This window comes from Gossypium arboreum, chromosome 12 (genome assembly GCF_025698485.1).
Source record: "Gossypium arboreum isolate Shixiya-1 chromosome 12, ASM2569848v2, whole genome shotgun sequence".
NCBI lineage: Eukaryota > Viridiplantae > Streptophyta > Magnoliopsida > Malvales > Malvaceae > Gossypium > Gossypium arboreum.
In genome coordinates, this window is record NC_069081.1 from 11,098,968 (window position 1) to 11,117,824 (window position 18,857).

At 33.0% G+C, this 18,857-nt stretch overlaps 1 protein-coding gene and 1 long non-coding RNA gene across 3 annotated transcripts; both read left to right on the forward strand.

The window, feature by feature from the left end:
* Nucleotides 1-6,077: 6,077 nt before the first annotated feature.
* Nucleotides 6,078-10,648, forward strand: LOC108476737 (protein SET DOMAIN GROUP 40). Of its 2 annotated transcripts, none has more exons than XM_017779031.2 (5): nt 6,078-6,551; nt 6,655-6,786; nt 6,904-7,044; nt 7,367-7,615; nt 9,898-10,648. In XM_017779031.2, exons 1-5 carry the CDS (start codon nt 6,237-6,239, stop codon nt 10,528-10,530), a joined length of 1,470 nt encoding a protein of 489 aa, XP_017634520.2. In that variant the 5' UTR covers nt 6,078-6,236; the 3' UTR covers nt 10,531-10,648. The 2 variants fall into 2 exon arrangements, with proteins under 2 accessions (XP_017634520.2, XP_017634521.2); XM_017779032.2 differs by having other exon boundaries at nt 6,359-6,551; nt 6,651-6,786.
* Nucleotides 10,649-12,433: 1,785 nt separating this feature from the next.
* LOC128285622 (uncharacterized) lies at nt 12,434-13,312 on the forward strand. Its single transcript, XR_008276134.1, has 2 exons — nt 12,434-12,639; nt 12,710-13,312. It is a non-coding gene; the product is annotated as an uncharacterized LOC128285622 (long non-coding RNA).
* The last annotated feature ends 5,545 nt before the right edge of the window (nt 13,313-18,857 follow it).

Consider the following 18,857-nt stretch of genomic DNA (forward strand, 5'->3'; position numbering starts at 1 on the left):
CGTACAAGGGACGATATGCATGTGATTGGATGAATTTGATTTGGACTAAATTTTATGACTCGATTTTGTATAATTGGTTATGTTTAAGTCCGGTAATGCCTCGTACCCTATCCCGGCATCGAACACAAGTAAGGGGTGTTACATTTTCGATCACTATAATAACCTTCAATCATGTCGCTTCAAAAACCAACTATAATGCATTACATTTCAAAAAATTACAAACAACACGAGCCTAACTTGCCTAACTACCAAACACACAAAAAGATCACTAAATTCCATAGGAAATCAACAATTTCACAAATAAAAATAAAAGAGTTTCGAATCACACACCTAATTCACGATCAAAGACATCCGAACACCGATTTGACGATAAGCAAACGACTCTCCAAAAACCACAAGAAACACCATTTTTAAAAAGAAAAATGTAGAAGAACCAAAAACCAAAAAGAAAAGAAAAAAGAAGAAGAAAGAACGTGAACTTCCCAAAAAAATAAAAAAATAAAACTAATAATTATATTCTAAAATTAAAACAAGTCCACTATAATCAATATAAAAATACATCACCCAAAATACACACACAAAGACTCGAACCCAAAACTCAGAGGTTCACTAACACTCACTCAAGCACTAGACCAGCAGGCTCATTCTATCACTTAAACATGCAAACTAATCCAGGTGCGCGACCTACTCACTGACCCTTACTTAGAATCTCAAACTTCTAACCCCAAAAACTGGGGTGTTACAGGAGGCTTGTATCAGTAAAAGACCTCTAGGTTCTGGTACATGTACCTAATCAGTTTAATGCTGATACTTTGTGGCTTGGAGATAAATGACTAAATTTTGTCATATGCATAGATACCTAGATTCTAGGGAACAATGCCTAGCTCTCACTTTGTGTATTTTGGGCCCCAAATATCATTTCAATGCCCATTTATGTTTGATTCACATCCAAGGCTCCTTACTAACATCTCTTATCTCTATAATTTCTATTTGAACATGTTTTATGTGAAATTATTGAACATTGATTCGTTGTTTTGGTTGTTTTTGCAACCAATGTGTCTTCCTATATCTGATCTTTGTTTGGATCGAGTGTAAAGTGTTACATGTGCACATGTAGATATTGGGGTCTAAAAAGGATCCCATGCACACATGTTGTGTGTGATATTGTATAGGTATGAGATATTATAGGTTATATAATTAAAGCTTACAAAAATATATATAATGTTTCTTGTACAACTCTATACTTCCCTCTATTCTTAATGACTAGTTCCGAAAGGATTTAAGAATGGGGCTTATGAATCCTCCATTGAAAAGGAAACTCTTTGAAAGAATAAAGTGTAAAGGAAAAATAGATGAAGGTGAAAAATATAATGAAAGTAAGTTGTCAGAAAAAAGGGTGAAGATGAGCAGCAGAGAATGTGGCCAAGTTTGACACAATAGCAGTACTTGTCTTCAGAAAAGTCAACTTGAAGTAAGCTTTGTTCTTGTCGTTTTATTTAAAAAACTTATAATTTTTTCCATGTACTAATATATAGTTGACTTCACTACGCGCAACCAAAAAGAACTCAAGATGATTCAATAATTAATCAATCTTGCACATAATAGTTAACAGTTAAGGTAGTTTCTTTCTATATTTTGTTTAATGGTTTAGGAATGACATTCAATTTTTTTTTTGTTGGAACAGAAAAATGAAGAAGAACTAAGGTATTATCCATCTCAAGTTGCATCCTACCCTTCTCCTACAGTAGCAACCAATGTAGTATCCTTATCACAATGAGAGCAGTAACGAGGCACCAACAACACGTTGCACCTACAACTAGATTAGAAAGGTAATAGCCTCTAGGGCACCAGCAACAAGGTAGTAGCCAGGGCTTAGGTGACTACCTCTCAACCTCCCAAACAACAACCAAATAAGCATGTTGCAATTAAACTAAGAGAGAGAACACTCATGCAAGGCTTGGGAATGTACAAAAAAAAAAGGTTTGCAAATCTTTAATGTAAGGAACTTGAAATGTTATATTGTCTATTCTAATGTGTTTAATTTGTTAACAAGCTAATTTATTCATTTTACAAGTTAGAAAACAAGGATAAATATCAGTTTCAAGGCCTCTCACCAAGCAAAAAAGTTATAAAAAGAGCTCAGCATACTTCAACAACTTCTGCCCATCCTACAAAAATAATTAATACCTCACACTAAGAACCAACTAGTGTGCCTCTTCAGCAACCACCTCAAACTAGGCACCAACAATTAAGGCTCCTATAACTAATATGCCTCTTACAATGACCAATGAAGCCTCAACCCAGCTACTAACCATTAAGCCTCCTACTCAAATAAGTCTCCTATAGCAACCAATAAAGAAAACCCAACATCATCTCAGCTAATAGTTAAATTAAGCAAAGTCCTAAATCTAACTCCAAGAAAGACAATCCTAAAACCAACCATCTAGAGATTGTAATTATATGAACAAATTATATGGTTGTCATAGATGTTTTAGTTGAATTGATTTTTGTTGTGCATCAAAATTGTTTTGGCCTCTATTTAGAAAGCTTTTTTGTGATTATGTTTTGTGAATTGTTTAAGAAGCATTTTAAGAAACATGTGATAATGTAACACCCAATGTCAGACAACTGGCTCTTCATGAATTCAACTTTTAAAGTAAGTGATGGTAATTTAATATTTAATTAACAAATCCATAGGGTTTTACTGTTAAAAACATAATATATGAAATGACCTTCTGATAAAAGAATATGTCCAACTAATTTCATGAATCTAATTAAAATTTTAAACTAGCTTTGATAAGTTCCTAATCAAGTACAAGATAGAAATTTAAACCACACGATGCCCCGATTTCTACACATGTTACAAAATAAAGGATGTCATGCTCATACAAGGCTTTTGAGGTTCTGGCTTAGTTCCTTAATTCCTCACAAACAACAGTTTGGAATCACCTGAAATGAGGAAAAGAAACATGGTAAGTTTAAGAGGAACTTAGTGCGTTCTAAAATAAGTTACTTCAATTTTTAGGATTCGCCACAGATCTTTCTTAGCTAAAACTTGTGAGACCATGTTCCACAACTTATTTTTGAGTATGAAGCACATAGTGGCACAGTACATTATGCATTAGAATTTCCCCCGGTGCAAGATCGTGAAGCATATAGTTTCTTCATACAGACTTGTTGCGTAAAATCTTAATATAAATCCACCAAACGGAGAGAGAGTCATTTCAAATTAACTTGGTAGACAATCTTGCGGATTTATACACACGAACTCATAAAAGAATATTTGTGAATACAACGGCTTATTCATAAAAATTCAGAGAAGAAAATTCTCAAATATGGCAAACTCAAACATGTGTACTTGTATAGAAAAATTCATGAATATAGTAGTCCATTCATGCGAATTCATAGAAGAAACTTCATAGATAAAGCAGATTTAAACATGCGGATTCATAGAAAAACTTCACAATCATAGCGGATTCGTACAAGCGGATTTTGTCAAGAACTTCGTATGGAAAAATCTTACATATAACTTTAACACATAAAACTTATTGATTAAATCCGGTAGACTTTCATTTCTTTCATAACTTTCATATGTCATGGCCATGGACTTGCTTACACATTTGAGGCTTAAAGCCTTAGACTCCGCAAAGTCTTATACGTACATAGAACCCACATTGGGTTATCATATTCATTTGCACATATATCTCCGTACAATTCAATCGAAACTCCACAAAGCCAGATAACATATGGCACAGAGTGCACAACATGATATTTCTTCATCTTTCATCCATCAAAACAACCATCCATACTCTACTTACCATTCATAATTAAGACAAGTATATAACAAGCATTCAATTGATCATTTTATTGATGACACAACATATCATACTAAACATAACATCTAGTGGACTATGGTAATGATAACTTCATCAATAATTATTTTTCCCAGTGAAAGTTTATCAAACAATGAAGTGGAAAGTTTAATCAAACATGCAACTGTATAACAATACTTTATTTAAACCATCCACGATAATTCAAATCATCATCAGCAGAACATGAAGTCAACCACAACATGATAACATAGTACTGATATATATAAAACAACCATAGAGAGTTTGAGTTTAGAAACTCACCAACAAAGTACATGGGTTAACATAGCTTACACCCACTTAGTCTTCCCTTTATCATTTGGGCCTTCTCTTTCTTGGTTGTTTAAATATAACAGTCATATAAAGATCAAAATAAAGATATACATATGTAAGAAACCTTAATCCATATGTATGCAGAAAAGTTATATATGATATTTACGACTTAAACATCACATTTCAAAACAAATTATACTGAAATCCCCTAACTTTCCTTCCTTTTTCTTAAATCGAAAGGTACATAAGAGTTAGAAAGATTACCATATTACTAAGTTCATGCAACTCATTTATTAGTTTTCCTATCTCACAGAATGAACCAGACAAGAAGAATATAGAAAAAAGAGAAAAAAAATTAATATCGAAATGAATACTCCTTCCTATATATAATCTTTCCACCACCGCTTCACTTAATCTCAAACCAATCAGTATTATTATTACCATTAAACATAATGTTTCCTACTAACAAAAGCCCTTAGTTATAATATGACGAAACTAAATTTAATATCTAACTATTTACTCAAACAGCCCACAAGGTTCATATAATTACACTACAACCCGCTTAAACAGAAAATTTTCTAATTAAATACTCAGAATTTCCATATATCGAACCTTTAATATTTTCGAATGTGACAAATAAGATGGAAACTTATTTGCGATTATGTTTTGTGAACTATTTTCGTCTCAATTTAGGAAGTTGCATAGAAATTTTTTGTGTTTGCATCAACTTATAACATTCTATGTAATATGGAGCAAGTTAATGAGCATATTTCTTAGTGCTTCATTTTCATGTACTACTTGATTGTCACATTTGCACAAACTAGGGAATGGAACATAAAACCTTATGTTCATTTAAAGTTTTGTTTGACACTTGTGTAATATTAAATTTATGATCATTCAATTTTTGGAACTTTGTAAGAAATTTGAACATCTCAATAGAATTCAAAACATGACTACCAAATATCAAAAGTTCTCAGCTAATTTATTACAATTCATAAAATCCTCCAATCATAACATTCCATGTAATTTCATTACAAATCATGACAATCAAAAAGATAGATTACAACATCCAAATAAATTGACACTAACCTTAAGAATTAAAGTACAAATTTTATTACAAAGAAAATAATCCATAACATAAAGAAAGGCACCTTATAAAACAATAATTATTTCCTAATCTTTGGCGCAATAAGTTTATATGCTCTTAACTTGTCTTTTGTCAACCTTCTTCAACAAAATTTGGAGTTCATCCACGTTTAAATTCTTCTTCAGCTTAATATTTTTAATATGAATTTAATAATTTTATTCAATATTATTTGAAGTTTAACTCGCAAATTATCAATTACAACATTTCGATGCTCTCTATCCTTTTCTAGCCATTAAAAAATTCACAACAATTCCCCTACATAAAATAGAAATCAAACACGAAAAACTATTTTACAATACTATCATATCAACCCAACTAACATTTCTTCTAAAATTCATGTCAAGTTTAACAATTTCAAACAAATTAACAATTATAATGATTCTGAGATTTGCAATAAAATTATAAATAAAATATTCAACTCAATTAGAAACTCGTATAGTCAATTTAAAAATCAAATAAACACTAAAGACCTCTTTCTACTTTGAACAACCAAAAATTTTCTTTCTTTTCCTTAAGGCATTTTGAAGCTACAAATTGGTGCCCTCAATTGATAGTAACAATAAACATTGCTTAAACCAATATGAGATTTTGAGCTACTAAATGTCGATATTCGTGTTTTGTTGTAGGAAATTGCAGATTTTAGGAAATTTGTAATAGAAGTTCGAGGAAGAAAGGCTTTTTTTTTTTTTAAGCAAGAAGAAAGGTTATTACATTTTTTAGTCAAATTAAGTAAAAATTAAAATTTAATTACATGACAAATCTTTTTAGTTTTTTTTTTTTTTTTTGGGGGGTGGGGGCGCGAATTAACCCAAAGAGAGGGTGTAGTTCAATTAAGCCGTTCCTTTACATTATTTTCGTTGGTGCAAGGCCTGAATCGATCTCAGACGGAGGCCAAATCTAGCGTTTAGACAAGTGTAGGACCGGGCAAGTTAAATCAAATCCAATACATGGTTGGGAATGGTAAGATGAATCCCTCATCGGAGGCAGAGGAAAGAGGTATGAAAAGCTTGCTAAAATGGGCGGCAAAGTATGGGATTGAGGTTTCAGAGTCATGTTCCAGCCTGGGGTTGGGCCATTGTCTGGGAGTCTCTTGGTTCCCCGGCGCCGGAGGAAGAGGTGTGGCTGCTCTCCGACCGATTAGCAAAGGAGAGTTGCTTCTTAAAGTTCCAAAATCTGCCTTAATCACAACTGACTCTCTTCTTTCAAGAGATGAAACTTTGTCTCTTGCACTCAAAGCCCATCCTTCTCACTCTTCTATCCAGGTTTGCTTTTGTGTTTCAGTATTCGATATATGTTTTAATCTGCGTTTCAACCAAACACAACGACTGGACTAAAGCAATTTTCCTATTTTCATTTGCAAGGCAGGTATTCACTGTTTGTTTGTTATATGAAATCAATAAAGGAAAGGCTTCACCATGGCACCCTTATTTTCTGCACTTGCCTCGTAGTTATTCCATACTCGCCGCTTTCGGTGAACTTGAAACGCAAGCCTTGCAAGTTCTGTCTCTTATTTTACCTCTTTTGCTTTTGCTTTTGGTTTCTCACATTTGCTTCACTTGTTTTTCTTTTTCTCTTTTTTTTTCTTTCTAACCTTGCTATTTATCTCGTTCTTAGGTGGATTATGCCATCTGGGCTGCTCAGAAAGCTGTCACAAAAGCTAAATACGAGTGGGAACAAGCATTCACTCTCATGAAGGAACTTAAGCTTAAGCCTCCACTTCTCACTTTCAGGGCTTGGATTTGGGCTACTGGGACTGTAAGTTCACAGTGTTTATGCTTCTCTGGGTTTTTCTTTTTCGGTTTTTATTTGTGTTGGACAACTTCAACTTAGACTGTTATACACATTTCACACGCATGCGTATGGATAAATATCTGGATATACAAGCATACATGGGTTCCTAATTTATCTTCTCGTGTCTATACATAACATATTCCTACATATAATACATGCAATTTGTGTTGTCTCATGCTATCTACTTTTTACAATCTCAAATTTCTCCCAGATTTGTTTCTCTTTGGCTTTTTTTCTTTCTCATATCTTTATGTACTTGAATCATAAACATTTGTTCATGTTGAAGATCTCCTCTAGGACATTACATATACCTTGGGATGAAGCTGGCTGCTTATGTCCTGTGGGAGACTTGTTTAATTATGCTGCACCTACTGAAGATCCAGACAGCTTTGAAAATGTAGAGAATTGGCAAAATGAACATGCAAAAGATGATTTAGATATTCATCACTCGCAGAGATTAACTGATGGTGGATACGAGGAAGATGTTGCTGCATATTGCTTCTATGCTAAAAAAAACTATAACGTGGGGGAGCAGGTACCAGAAATTCTTTCATTTTGCTCATAGCAATTAAAATATATCTTGTTCAATAAATTGCTTTATGTTTTACATATCGTTACTTTTTTTTCCTTGCATGAAATTCTGAGCACCTTTTTATAGTTTATTTTTAGTAAATCAATGTCCCAATGCCTTACAAAATGTGACAGGTAGAATGAGCATACACTGATATGAGAAATTTACTTTGTTTTGTCTGCAAATCATATGCTGCTTGCTAAAATTGTCACTAGCGTGTCCCAATTGTCAAAAAAGCTTTTATCTGCTGTCCTCAATCCTTAGCTTCCCTAGTAGGCTGCAATTCACACTTATAATAATTTGCCATAAAGCACTTTCTTATTTGTTCGAGGATGGTGGGAAAACTCTTTGACATTTCTCAATAGATTATATCTTTTACACTTGCTGTAGCCAAAGCTAATCATCTCCACTTTCTGTGCCGCTCTTATTACTGCAAAATGTGGTTGTCTGTTGAATATAATCATTTGTAGAATTTAAAATTAAACCATGCCTTCTGTTTGAATCTCACACCAAGTACGATGTCAGTCTTTGAAAATTGTCAAAGACTTTAAATAGCTTAATTTGTTTAATTACTTGTCTAATAAGCTGCAAATGCAAGTCATTCACCATGGGTAATCTTCTTATTCTTTGTATTAGTCCTCTGCTTCAATGATTTACCAAGTCTAACTTAAATCGTTTAGGGATGTAAACTCGAGGTCTGTTTTTGAAGATCCGTATTCTTTTTTCTTGTATTAGGCTTCATGTTAAGTCTCTATTGCACCGTAAGTTTTGCGTTGATGTAATATATTTTTTACATGATAACCTTATTTTATATGCATAAAGGAAAAAGCTCCACAAAAGGGCCTCTGACTTATTAGTGAGAATCCAAAACCCTGAGGAGAAAGTACAAGCCTTGGTATCTGTAAACAAACTAGATTTCTTTTCCTTTTTTTTCTTCAGTTTCATTGATAGCAAAAGACCCTTAGACCTTTACTCTTAATCCACAAGTCATCCTAATTTAGTTGTCTAAGAAAATTGGTAATGGTAGTTTTTCTTAGGAATCAAGTACACTCTCCTATTTTATTCCAGTTCTGTTAAGTATGGTGTTTGTGTATTAATATTGGGTCCTGCAGTTGTTGTCACTTGATTTTTGGTCTGCTTCTTAACTAAGTATTTATAGAATGTTTTTGCTTTTGTCTTACACTACCAGAACAAAATGTTCAGAATCAGGAATCAAATCAGTGTTACTGGTCTATTTATTATGTCAATTTATCAGTTATTTGATGATTGTATCCTTTATCAAACGGATGGCTGTTGAATTTAATCTGCTTAAATTTTGAATATACTTTATCCACTAGACAGCTATTATACTTCTAGATTGATTAGGAGGTGATTTACACTCTGATGTCCTCAGGATTAAGCATGTCCTCAAACCAAGCTATTGCAGAGATTTTACGTGGGTTTGATTTTCAGAGTTTTGAGGCTTCCTTAAAATTATCTTTTTGATGGTTTGTGGTAACAGTAGTTTAACCTTCATATAGGACACCTTCGTTCGAATTGATTTTCATTTTAAAATGTACTGACATTTAAGCAAATAAAATTTTGTTTCTTAATATATGCCTTTTCTATTAGCAATGCTTGTGATTTGACAAAAGACTAAGGTTTTGCAGTAAAGAATGCTAGTATTTAGAAGTCTTAATAATTATTTAAAAATGAGTATATAACAATGTCTTCAGTGCCCTGTTTTGGGGAAAATAAACTAGTTTTGCCATCCTACTCTCTCTTTGGGTAAAGCTTCAACAATTCTTTCTGTCACCTAACTAGCTTCCATTAATGGCATAACTTATTGGATTGGTTGGGATTTTGCCATCCTTGTCTAGGCAGAATTTGTTGGTTTTCTGGGTTTTGCCATGCCTCTTAGGTGCCCAGTTTAGCATTCAATCCAATTGAAGCTTTAAGCTTGCTGAGCTCCTCGGTTGTGGTGACCTGCGCTTACGGCGCTTGCAATAGTGCAGTATCTTGCTTCAACAATGAAATACTTTCAAGTGAAACGTTTCATATTGTTTGTTATGGTGCATCCCTTAAGCTGTAACATACTGACATGAGAATATAAGGTTGCTAGATGTCAAAACTAATTGTTTTTTTAACTAAAATAATAAAATATAATCTAATAAAAGCCAGAATTTCGTTATCATCTTGATTATGTGTACCCTTTGAACAGTGCTTGAAGTTTTTATAGGTTGATATGCTAATTATCTTTTATGTAGGTTCTCTTGAGTTATGGAACTTACACAAATTTAGAGCTTCTTGAATACTATGGGTTTCTTTTAGAGGATAATCCAAATGAGAAGGTGTTCATTCCACTAGACCTTGACATGCATAGCTTAAGTTGTTGGCCGAAAGAGTCGCTATATATCCATCAAAATGGGAGGCCGTCTTTTGCTTTGATGTGTGCTTTGCGCTTGTGGGCAACTCCACTGCAACAGCGGAAATCTATTGGACACCTAGCTTATTCGGGATGTCCGATCTCAAAAGGCAATGAAATATATGTGATGAAATGGATAGGTAAGAAATGTGATGCTTTATTGAAGGAAATGCCGACATCAGTCGAAGAAGACAAGTCGTTGGTTCATTTGATGGACAAAATGGAGGAGTATGAGAACCTGGGGGAGTGGGTAAAGAAAGCGAGTGCAGTATTTGGAGGCGAGTTTGGCGATAATAATATATTGAAAGCAGCATATGGTGTGGAAGGAGATGATGAGTTAACTTCATTGGTGAGGACTAAAATGTTGATAGATAGGTGGAAATTAGCAGTCCAATGGAGGCTTATGTATAAAACAGTTGTTGCTCGTTGCATTTCCTACTGTACTGACATAATCAATTCTTTATCTACTCAATGATTTAGTTGTGCATAACAGTTAGTAACACATAGTGAGCTTAGATTTGATCTTACTAATATGATAAATTTACTGTAAAGGATAGTTTTCGCTGAACTGAAAGAAGTTTACAAACCTCAAACACAGTTTCCATTTTCTCTCGTTCCTTCTCCTTACTATTTGATTTTCTTGGTTTCCAACCATCATTTTATATCAATTTCTTTCGCATTGAAGAATCTTGATAAAGTACTAGAGCCTACTTGTCTCACAACTGAGGCGTTTTTGAAGGGATTACAAGCTTGACAGATTTTCGAGTGAAGTTCCTTGGTCACTATGGAGGATTCTAAGAATAAGATTCATTTCTTGTTTCTAAGGTTTGAAAGAACTTTACTAACAAGAAAGTGAACATTCAACTAGATGAAAGTAACTTTCCATTGTGGAAGCATCAGGTTCTACCTTACAATTCGAAGCTATGGAGTTGAAGCATATTCCGAAGGTATGCAGTCTGTCGTCTATACCTACCTAATTTGTTGTAAATGAGCAAGGTCAAAGGGTTAAATTTTTTGAAAGAATTTTGTTAAATGAGCAAGGTGACAGAGTTAAAATTTTTTAAAGAATTTTGTATGATCAACAAGATAGTGCTCTAGCTTTTTGGCTATCATCCGTTTATACAGTCTTTTTTAATAATCTTAAAGAAATTAAACTATCATGATTAAATAAGTTAATTTTGACTTTTAACTCAATTATTTAATTTATTTATTCAATTAAATAATAATCTAAAGAAATTAAATTAATTCTAAATTATTTCGTCTCTCGAGACATTGTATTTACGAGATATAGTAATTCATATAATCTATTTCTCATTTATTATTTTGTACATTCATTTAAAAAATTTACAATCCACTAAAACTACCATGAATGAATGGTTCATTATATCATTATGAAAGCCACTTTAATTAAGCCTTTGTCAATGACTTTGTCATATGTGTTACCCTTATAAGATATTTGTGCTCTCTTTGGTTAAATCCATTAACCTAATTCGATCTATTTTTATCTTATGATCATCATTGCATCTTGCAAAATAAAAATTATCATTACTTGTAATAGTGATGATAAAATGTCCTAGGCAAATGATTCATGGTCATATTCCATTTTCATAACCCTTGTAATGTCAATGAAAAGCTACCTTTTTACTCTTTTTATTGAGCTATGATTTAATTATTGTGAGTGAAGCCAGGTATACATCATGTACTAAATTTACCAAGTTTAGATTTCCTACTTCAAACAATTTACTCAATTTAACTTAATGAATTAAGAGAAATTTAGATTTTTTACTACCCCTCTCGCCACAAGTGTTCCCCAAAGAGATAAACAACGGGTCATGAAATATGCTCTATTTCTATGGACAATGATCAAACCCTTAACCTCATGGTTAAAGGATGAGGTGAGCAATCATCACGACACACCTCATGATTAATTTAAATACCTTCTAATATTATGACTTATGTATTACAATTCGATCATGCAATACAATTTAATATTGGTTAAACCTTAGGTAATTAGTAAGAAAATTTTTGCTTATTCTTTTTGCTTTACATGCAAAAATTATTGAGGAAAAAATTCAAAAAATATTAAATAAACATGTGGTCATTTTTATTTATTCAATTAGTTCAAAAAAAATTACGATTATGACAAAATCACTACGCTGAAGCACAAATCTTAACACATTTATGACTCCCTTAATCGGCTACTTACCATTGAGCCCTCTTTTCCTCCATCACTAAGAGACCCAGGGGGGCCATCGCCCTCCCAAATATAAAAATAGACCTCTCCAAAATTTTTATAGTATTAAAAAATTATTTTGATAAAAATAAAGAGATATTATTATTGGATAAGTCAAATTTAAGGAATAAAAATTGAAATATGAAAAGAGACAATTGAAATATGAAAAGAGACATTCTCACTGTTGGCACTCAAAATACTTTCCTCATCTCTTCTTCTTGTAGCTGTCCCCACTTGCAAGTTGTGGAGATTACGTTCCCACCTTGGCCCTCCCAATGTTAACATCGTGGCTCCGCCGGTACTCTTTTCTCTTGACTCACGCAAGGCACCAGTCTGCCTAAAGTCTCTATGGTATGGGGTCTATAATAATATTGCTTTAGTTGACCTCTACACAACCAACTCAACTGCATTTTTGTTGTAGACGTAGTCTTCCATTTGTGGCCAGAAGCACTATGAAATTGGCATCGATGAGCTAAGACTCTCGTGTACTAGCGAGGTCTCATGGGAGGTAGGGGCTCTAAGATTCTTTGATTTTCAATATGGCTAAGGATATAAGCATATGAAGCAGCAAGAGTCTAAGTCTCAAATCTGTTGTAAGGTGCTCTCTCCACTTGTCCTTTATGTTGTTGGCGTTGACTATTATCTCTACCAGTCATTTGATGCAGGGGGAATTGTTAGAAGCGGAGAAACGTTACCCCCACCACCCCCCCCCCCCCCAAAGTTTATGTTAGAGTGAAGGTTTCTCCTTTGATGTTCATGTAGAGAGGGCAACCCTTGCGCGGGCTATTAAATCTATAGGGGGAGGAGGGTTGGAAAAAGCTCTAGATGGCTATACATTTACCCCTTGAAGCCTTTTTTTGTAAAGGGTGAAAAGTCTGTCTGGTTGATCATTTATCAATGTATACTTGAGGTGTTCATGATCTACACCTACAATGAACGCCTAAATGGCCCATTCATCTGCTAGACCTTTAACCCTCATTGTTGTTGCGCTAAATCTACGAATAAATCCCTTAGATGTTTACCATCTTTGTGCTTGATGAAAAGTAGATATGTTGGGCCTTGTTTTAATGTCTTGTTTGTGAATAATCTGGCCATAAACAGGATCTCCAACTCATGAACGGTATGAATTGGTCCCTTCGGTAAGGATAAATACCATGCCCTTATGTAATCCCTTAAAAGTCATAGAAAAGGCTCGGCATTTTAAGGTCAGCTGTTGGGCCTCTCTGTCGGTGAGAAAATGATTGAATGGTTTCTTCCTATTAACCCTCTTACTAAGGGGCTCGGGTTGGAGGTTTTGGTTGGTTTGTAAATCTTAAATTTTTTTTGTTAATAGTATCAATCTCCTGTTGTTATCAGTAAAGCCATTAAAGTAAGGTGGGTTGTTTTTCTAAAACCTTCATTCTTTTTCTTGCATTTCACAACTTGTGTTGGGATTTTGCAAGGTTTGTTTTCTTAGGGTAGAGTAAGGGTTGTTTTGATGAGGTGGTGGATAGTTAGTATCTCGGTGGTGGGTGTTGGGCATAGCGCGCGTAGTATGGGTAGCGTGGGTCATAAGGATTATATGAACATAATAAGTATGGTCTTGTGATTGCCAGGGAAAGCATGTTGAGAAAAAAAAAAAGGGCTTTTTTACTAAATTGACTCAAAAAAATTTTATATTTATAAAAATGATTCAGGTTCAAAAACAATCACCAAAATTACCTGAAATAAATAGTAGAATAGGGTTTTGGCTTGTCAATGACCGGCACCAATTCGTATTTTGGACCCCTGATTGTCTAATAATTGTGTCAGACTTTAAAAATTTTTTTTTTGGGCTGTCAATGGCCGACACCAGGGTATTTTTTTGGCTATTTTACTAAATTGACCCAAAAAATTTTGATATTTACAAAAATTACCCAGGTTTAAAAACAATCACCAGAATGACCTGAAATGAACAGTAGAATGGGGTTTTGGCCTGTAAGTGGCCAGCACCAACTCGTATTTTGGACCCATGATTACCTGATAACTATGTCAGGCTTTAAAAAATTGATTTTTTTGGTTCTGGCCTGTCAATGGCCAGCACCAAGATATTTTTTTGTTAAAATCATATCATACTGGTATACAAAAATACCAGTATTTAAAAAAAATTGGTTCTACCCTGTCAATGGCCGGCACCAGAGTACGTGTTTTTAAAAAAAAAATTGGTACTGGCCTGTCAATGGCCGGCACCAAAGTACAAGTTTTAAAAAAAATTGGTTCTGGCCTATCAATTGCTGGAACCAGAGTACGAGTTTTTAAAAAAAAAAATTTGTGTTGGCCTATCAATGGCCGGCACCAAGTAAAAAAAAATCAATTTTTTTGGTGCCGGCATGCACTAGAGTACCAGTATTTTAAAAAAAAATTAGAGCTGGCTTATCAATTGTCAGCACCAAACTGTGCTTAGGTGATTCTCAAGCCATTCTCAAGCCTATGCTTAGGTGATGCAGGCAAGCCTCCAGATTAATCTTGTCAAAATTTTCTTTTTTCATTTCTTTTCATTTTCATTTCATTTTAATTTTATTTCATTCCAATTTCATTTCATTTTAATTTCATTTCCATTCCTATTTCCATTTCATTTCATTTAAATTATACTTTTTCAATTAAATTTATTTTTTCTCAATTCATTTATATTATTTTTAATTTTAATTTTAATTTTTTCCTCATTTCATTTAAATTTTCTATTTTTCAATGCAAATTTAATTTTTTTAAATACTGATGCCGGCCATTGACAGACTAGCACCAAAAAAAAAATTTAAAACTCATACTCTTTTGTCGGCCATTGACAGGCCAATACCAAAAAATTTGATTTTTTTTTTTTTGCACTTGGTGCCGGCCATTGACAGGCCAACACCAAAAAAATTTGATTTTTTTCAGATTTGGTGCCGCCATTAACAGCCGTAACCAAATTTTTTTAAACTCATCGGTATTTCAGATACCCAGATGATACGATTTTAAAAAAAATACCCTGATACCGGCTATTGACAGGCCAAAACAGAAAAAAATAATTTTTTAAAGCCGACACAATTATTAGACAATCATGGATCCAAAATACGAGTTAGTGCCGGCCATTGACACGCCAAAATCCCCATTCTACTGTTTATTTCAGGTCATTTTGGTAATTGTTTTTGAACTTGTGTCATTTTTGTAAATATCAAAAAAAAATTGGTCAATTTAGTAAAAAAACTTTTTTTAAATCGTATCATACTGGTATACAAAAATATTAATATTTTAAAAAAATTGTGCTGGCCTGTTAATGGTCAGCACCAAGTACAAAAAAAAAATCAATTTTTTTTGTGCTAGCCTGTCAATGACCGACACTAAAGTACCAATATTTAATTTTGTTTTTTAGAGTTGGTTTGTCAATGGCCAGCATCAGACTGTGCTTAGGTGATTCTCATGTTATTCTCAAGCTTATGCTTAGGTGATGCAGGCTAGCTTGCAGATTAGTCTTGTCAAGGTTTTTTTTTTTTCATTTATTTTCATTTTCATTTTATTTCATTCTAATTTCATTTCCATTTCATTTCATTTCATTTAAATTATATTTTTTCAATTTAAATTTATTTTTTCTCAATTCATTTATATTATTTTTAAATTTAAATTTAATTTTTTCCTCATTTCATTTAAATTTTCTATTTTTCAATGCAAATTTAATTTTTTTAAATACCGGTACTCTAGTGCCAGCCATTAACAGCCAAATAATAATTTTTTTTTTAAAACTCAGACTGGGTGTCGGCCATTGATGAAAGCTAGCAAAAAAAAATTTTGATTTTTTTTTTGTACTTGGTGCCGGCCATTTACAGGCCAGCACAATTTTTTTTAAAAAATACTGATATTTTTGTATACCAGTATGATACGATTTAAAAAAAAATTTACTAAATTAACCCAAAAAATTTTGATATTTACAAAAATGACCCAAATTCAAAAATAATCACCAAAATGACCTGAAATGAATAGTAGAATAGGGGTTTTGGCCGGTCAATGACCGGCACCAACTCGTATTTTGGACCCATGATTGCTTGATAATTGTGTCAGGCTTTAAAAAATTAATTTTTTTGGTTCTGGCCTGTCAATGGCCGGCACAGCGTATTTTTTTTAAAATCGTATCATACTAGTGTACAAAAATATCAGTATTTAAAAAAAATTAGTTCTGACCTGTCAATGGCTGGCACCAGAGTATGAGTTTTAAAAAAAAAAAGGTGCTGGCTTGTCAATAGCTGGCACCAAAGTACATGTTTTAAAAAAAAAAATGGTACTGGCCTGTCAATGGCCGGCACCAAAGTACAAGTTTTAAAAAAAATTTTGATGTTGGCCTATCAATTGTCGGCACCAGAGTACGAGTTTTAAAAAAAATTTGTGCTGGCCTGTCAATGGCCGGCACCAAGTAAAAAAAATCAAATTTTTTGGTGCCAACCAGCACCAGAGGACCAGTATTTAAAAAAAAAATTTAGAGCTGATTTATCAATGGTCGGCACCAGACTTTGCTTAGGTGATTCTCATGCCATTCTCAGGCCTATGCTTAGGTAACACAGGCTAGGCCTGCATATTAGTCTTGTCAAGATTTTTTTTTTCATTTCATTTTAATTTTATTTCATTCCAATTTCATTTCATTCTAATTTCATTTCCATTCCTATTTCCATTTCATTTCATTTAAATTATATTTTTTTCAATTAAATTTATTTTTTTCTCAATTCATTTATATTATTTTTAAATTTAAATTTAATTTTTTCCTCATTTCATTTAAATTTTCTATTTTTCAACGCAAATTTAATTTTTTAAATACTGGTGCCGGCCATTAACAGGCCAGCACCAAAAAAATTTATTTTTTTTTTGTACTTGGTGCCGGCCATTGGCACGCCAGCACCAAATTTTTTTAAAAAAAAACTCATACTCTGGTGGTGCCAGCCATTAACAGGTCAGAACCAATATTTTTTTTAAAACTACTGGTATTTTTGTATACCAGTATAACACGATTTTTAAAAAAATACCCTGGTACCGGCCATTGACAAGCCAAAACCAAAAAAATTAATTTTTGAAAGCTCGACACAATTATTAAGCAATCATGGGTCCAAAATACGAGTTGGTGCTGGCCATTGACAGGCCAAAACCCCCATTCTACTATTTATTTCAGGTCATTTTGGTGATTGTTTTTTAACCTGGGTCATTTTTGTAAATATCAAAATTTTTTGGTTCAATTTAGTAAAAAACCTTTTTTTTTAAATCGTATCATACTGGTATACAAAATATCAGTATTTTAAAAAAATTTTGTGCTGGCCTGTCAATCACTGACACCGAGTACAAAAAAAAAATCAATTTTTTTTGGTGCTAGCCTGTTAATGGTCGATACCAGAGTACGAGTTTTAAAAAAAAATTGTTGCTGGCCTATCAATGGCCAATACCAGAGTACCAGTATTTAAAAAAATTAAATTTGCATTGAAAAATAGAAAATTTAAATGAATTGAGGAAAAAATTAAAATTAAATTTAAAAATAATATAAATGAATTGAGAAAAAATAAATTTAAATTGAAAAAAAAATATAATTTAAATGAAATGAAATGGAAATGGGAATGGAAATGAAATTAGAATGAAATAAAATTAAAATGAAATGAAAATGAAAAAAATGAAAAAAGAAAAAGAAACCTTGACAAGACTAATCTGCAAGCTGGCCTGCATCACCTAAATATAGGCCTGAGAATGGCATGGGAATCACCTAAGCACAGTTTGGTGCTGATCATTGACAAGCAAACTTCAAAAAAAAAAATTAAATATTGGTACTCTGGTATCTGCCATTGTCAGGCCTGCACCAAATTTTTTTTAAAAAAACTCGTACTTTGGTGCTAGCCATTGACAGGTTAGCACCAAAAAAAAAAAATTAAAACTCGTACTTTGGTGCTAGCCATTGACAGGCCAGCACCAAAAAAATTTGATTTTTTTTTATACTTAGTGCCAGCCATTGACAGGCCAGAAAAAAAAAATTAAAACTCGTACTCTGGTGCCGACCATTGATAGGTTAGCACAAATTTTTTTTTTAAAAAAACACGTACTCTGGTGCTGACAATTGACAGGCTAGCACCAAAAAAAAATTTTTAAAAACTCATACTCTGGTACTGACAATTGACAGGCCAAAACCAATATTTTTTTTAAATACTTGTATTTTTGTATATCAGTATAATACGATTTAAAAAAAATATCCTGGTACCGGCCATTGACAGGCCAGAACCAAAAAAATCTATTTTTTAAAGTCTGACACAATTATCAGGCAATCATGGGTCCAAAATACGAGTTGATGTCGGCTATTAACAGGCCAAAACCTCTTTTACTGTTCATTTCAGGGCATTCTGGTAATTTTTTTAACCTAGGTCATTTTTATAAATATCAATATTTTTTAGTTCAATTTAGTAAAATAGCTAGGAAAAAAATATTATGATTGATCCTAAGTTGTTTGTTGATAAGAAAGAAGATAGGGACGGTAGAATTCGAAAAAGAATTAGCTAACACGATATAAAAATATTTTAAGAATATGAAATTGATAGACAAGAAAGAAAGAGCTAATT

What these genes read in the sequence shown, in the direction of transcription:
- LOC108476737 (XM_017779031.2), top strand. Translation starts at nt 6,237, where the DNA reads ATGGTTGGGAATGGTAAGATGAATCCCTCATCGGAGGCAGAGGAAAGA. An exon ending in CTTCTCACTCTTCTATCCAG is followed by an intron (nt 6,552 to 6,654) that starts GTTTGCTTTTGT and finishes TTTGCAAGGCAG; the next exon opens with GTATTCACTGTTTGTTTGTT. An exon ending in ACTATAACGTGGGGGAGCAG is followed by an intron (nt 7,616 to 9,897) that starts GTACCAGAAATT and finishes TCTTTTATGTAG; the next exon opens with GTTCTCTTGAGTTATGGAAC.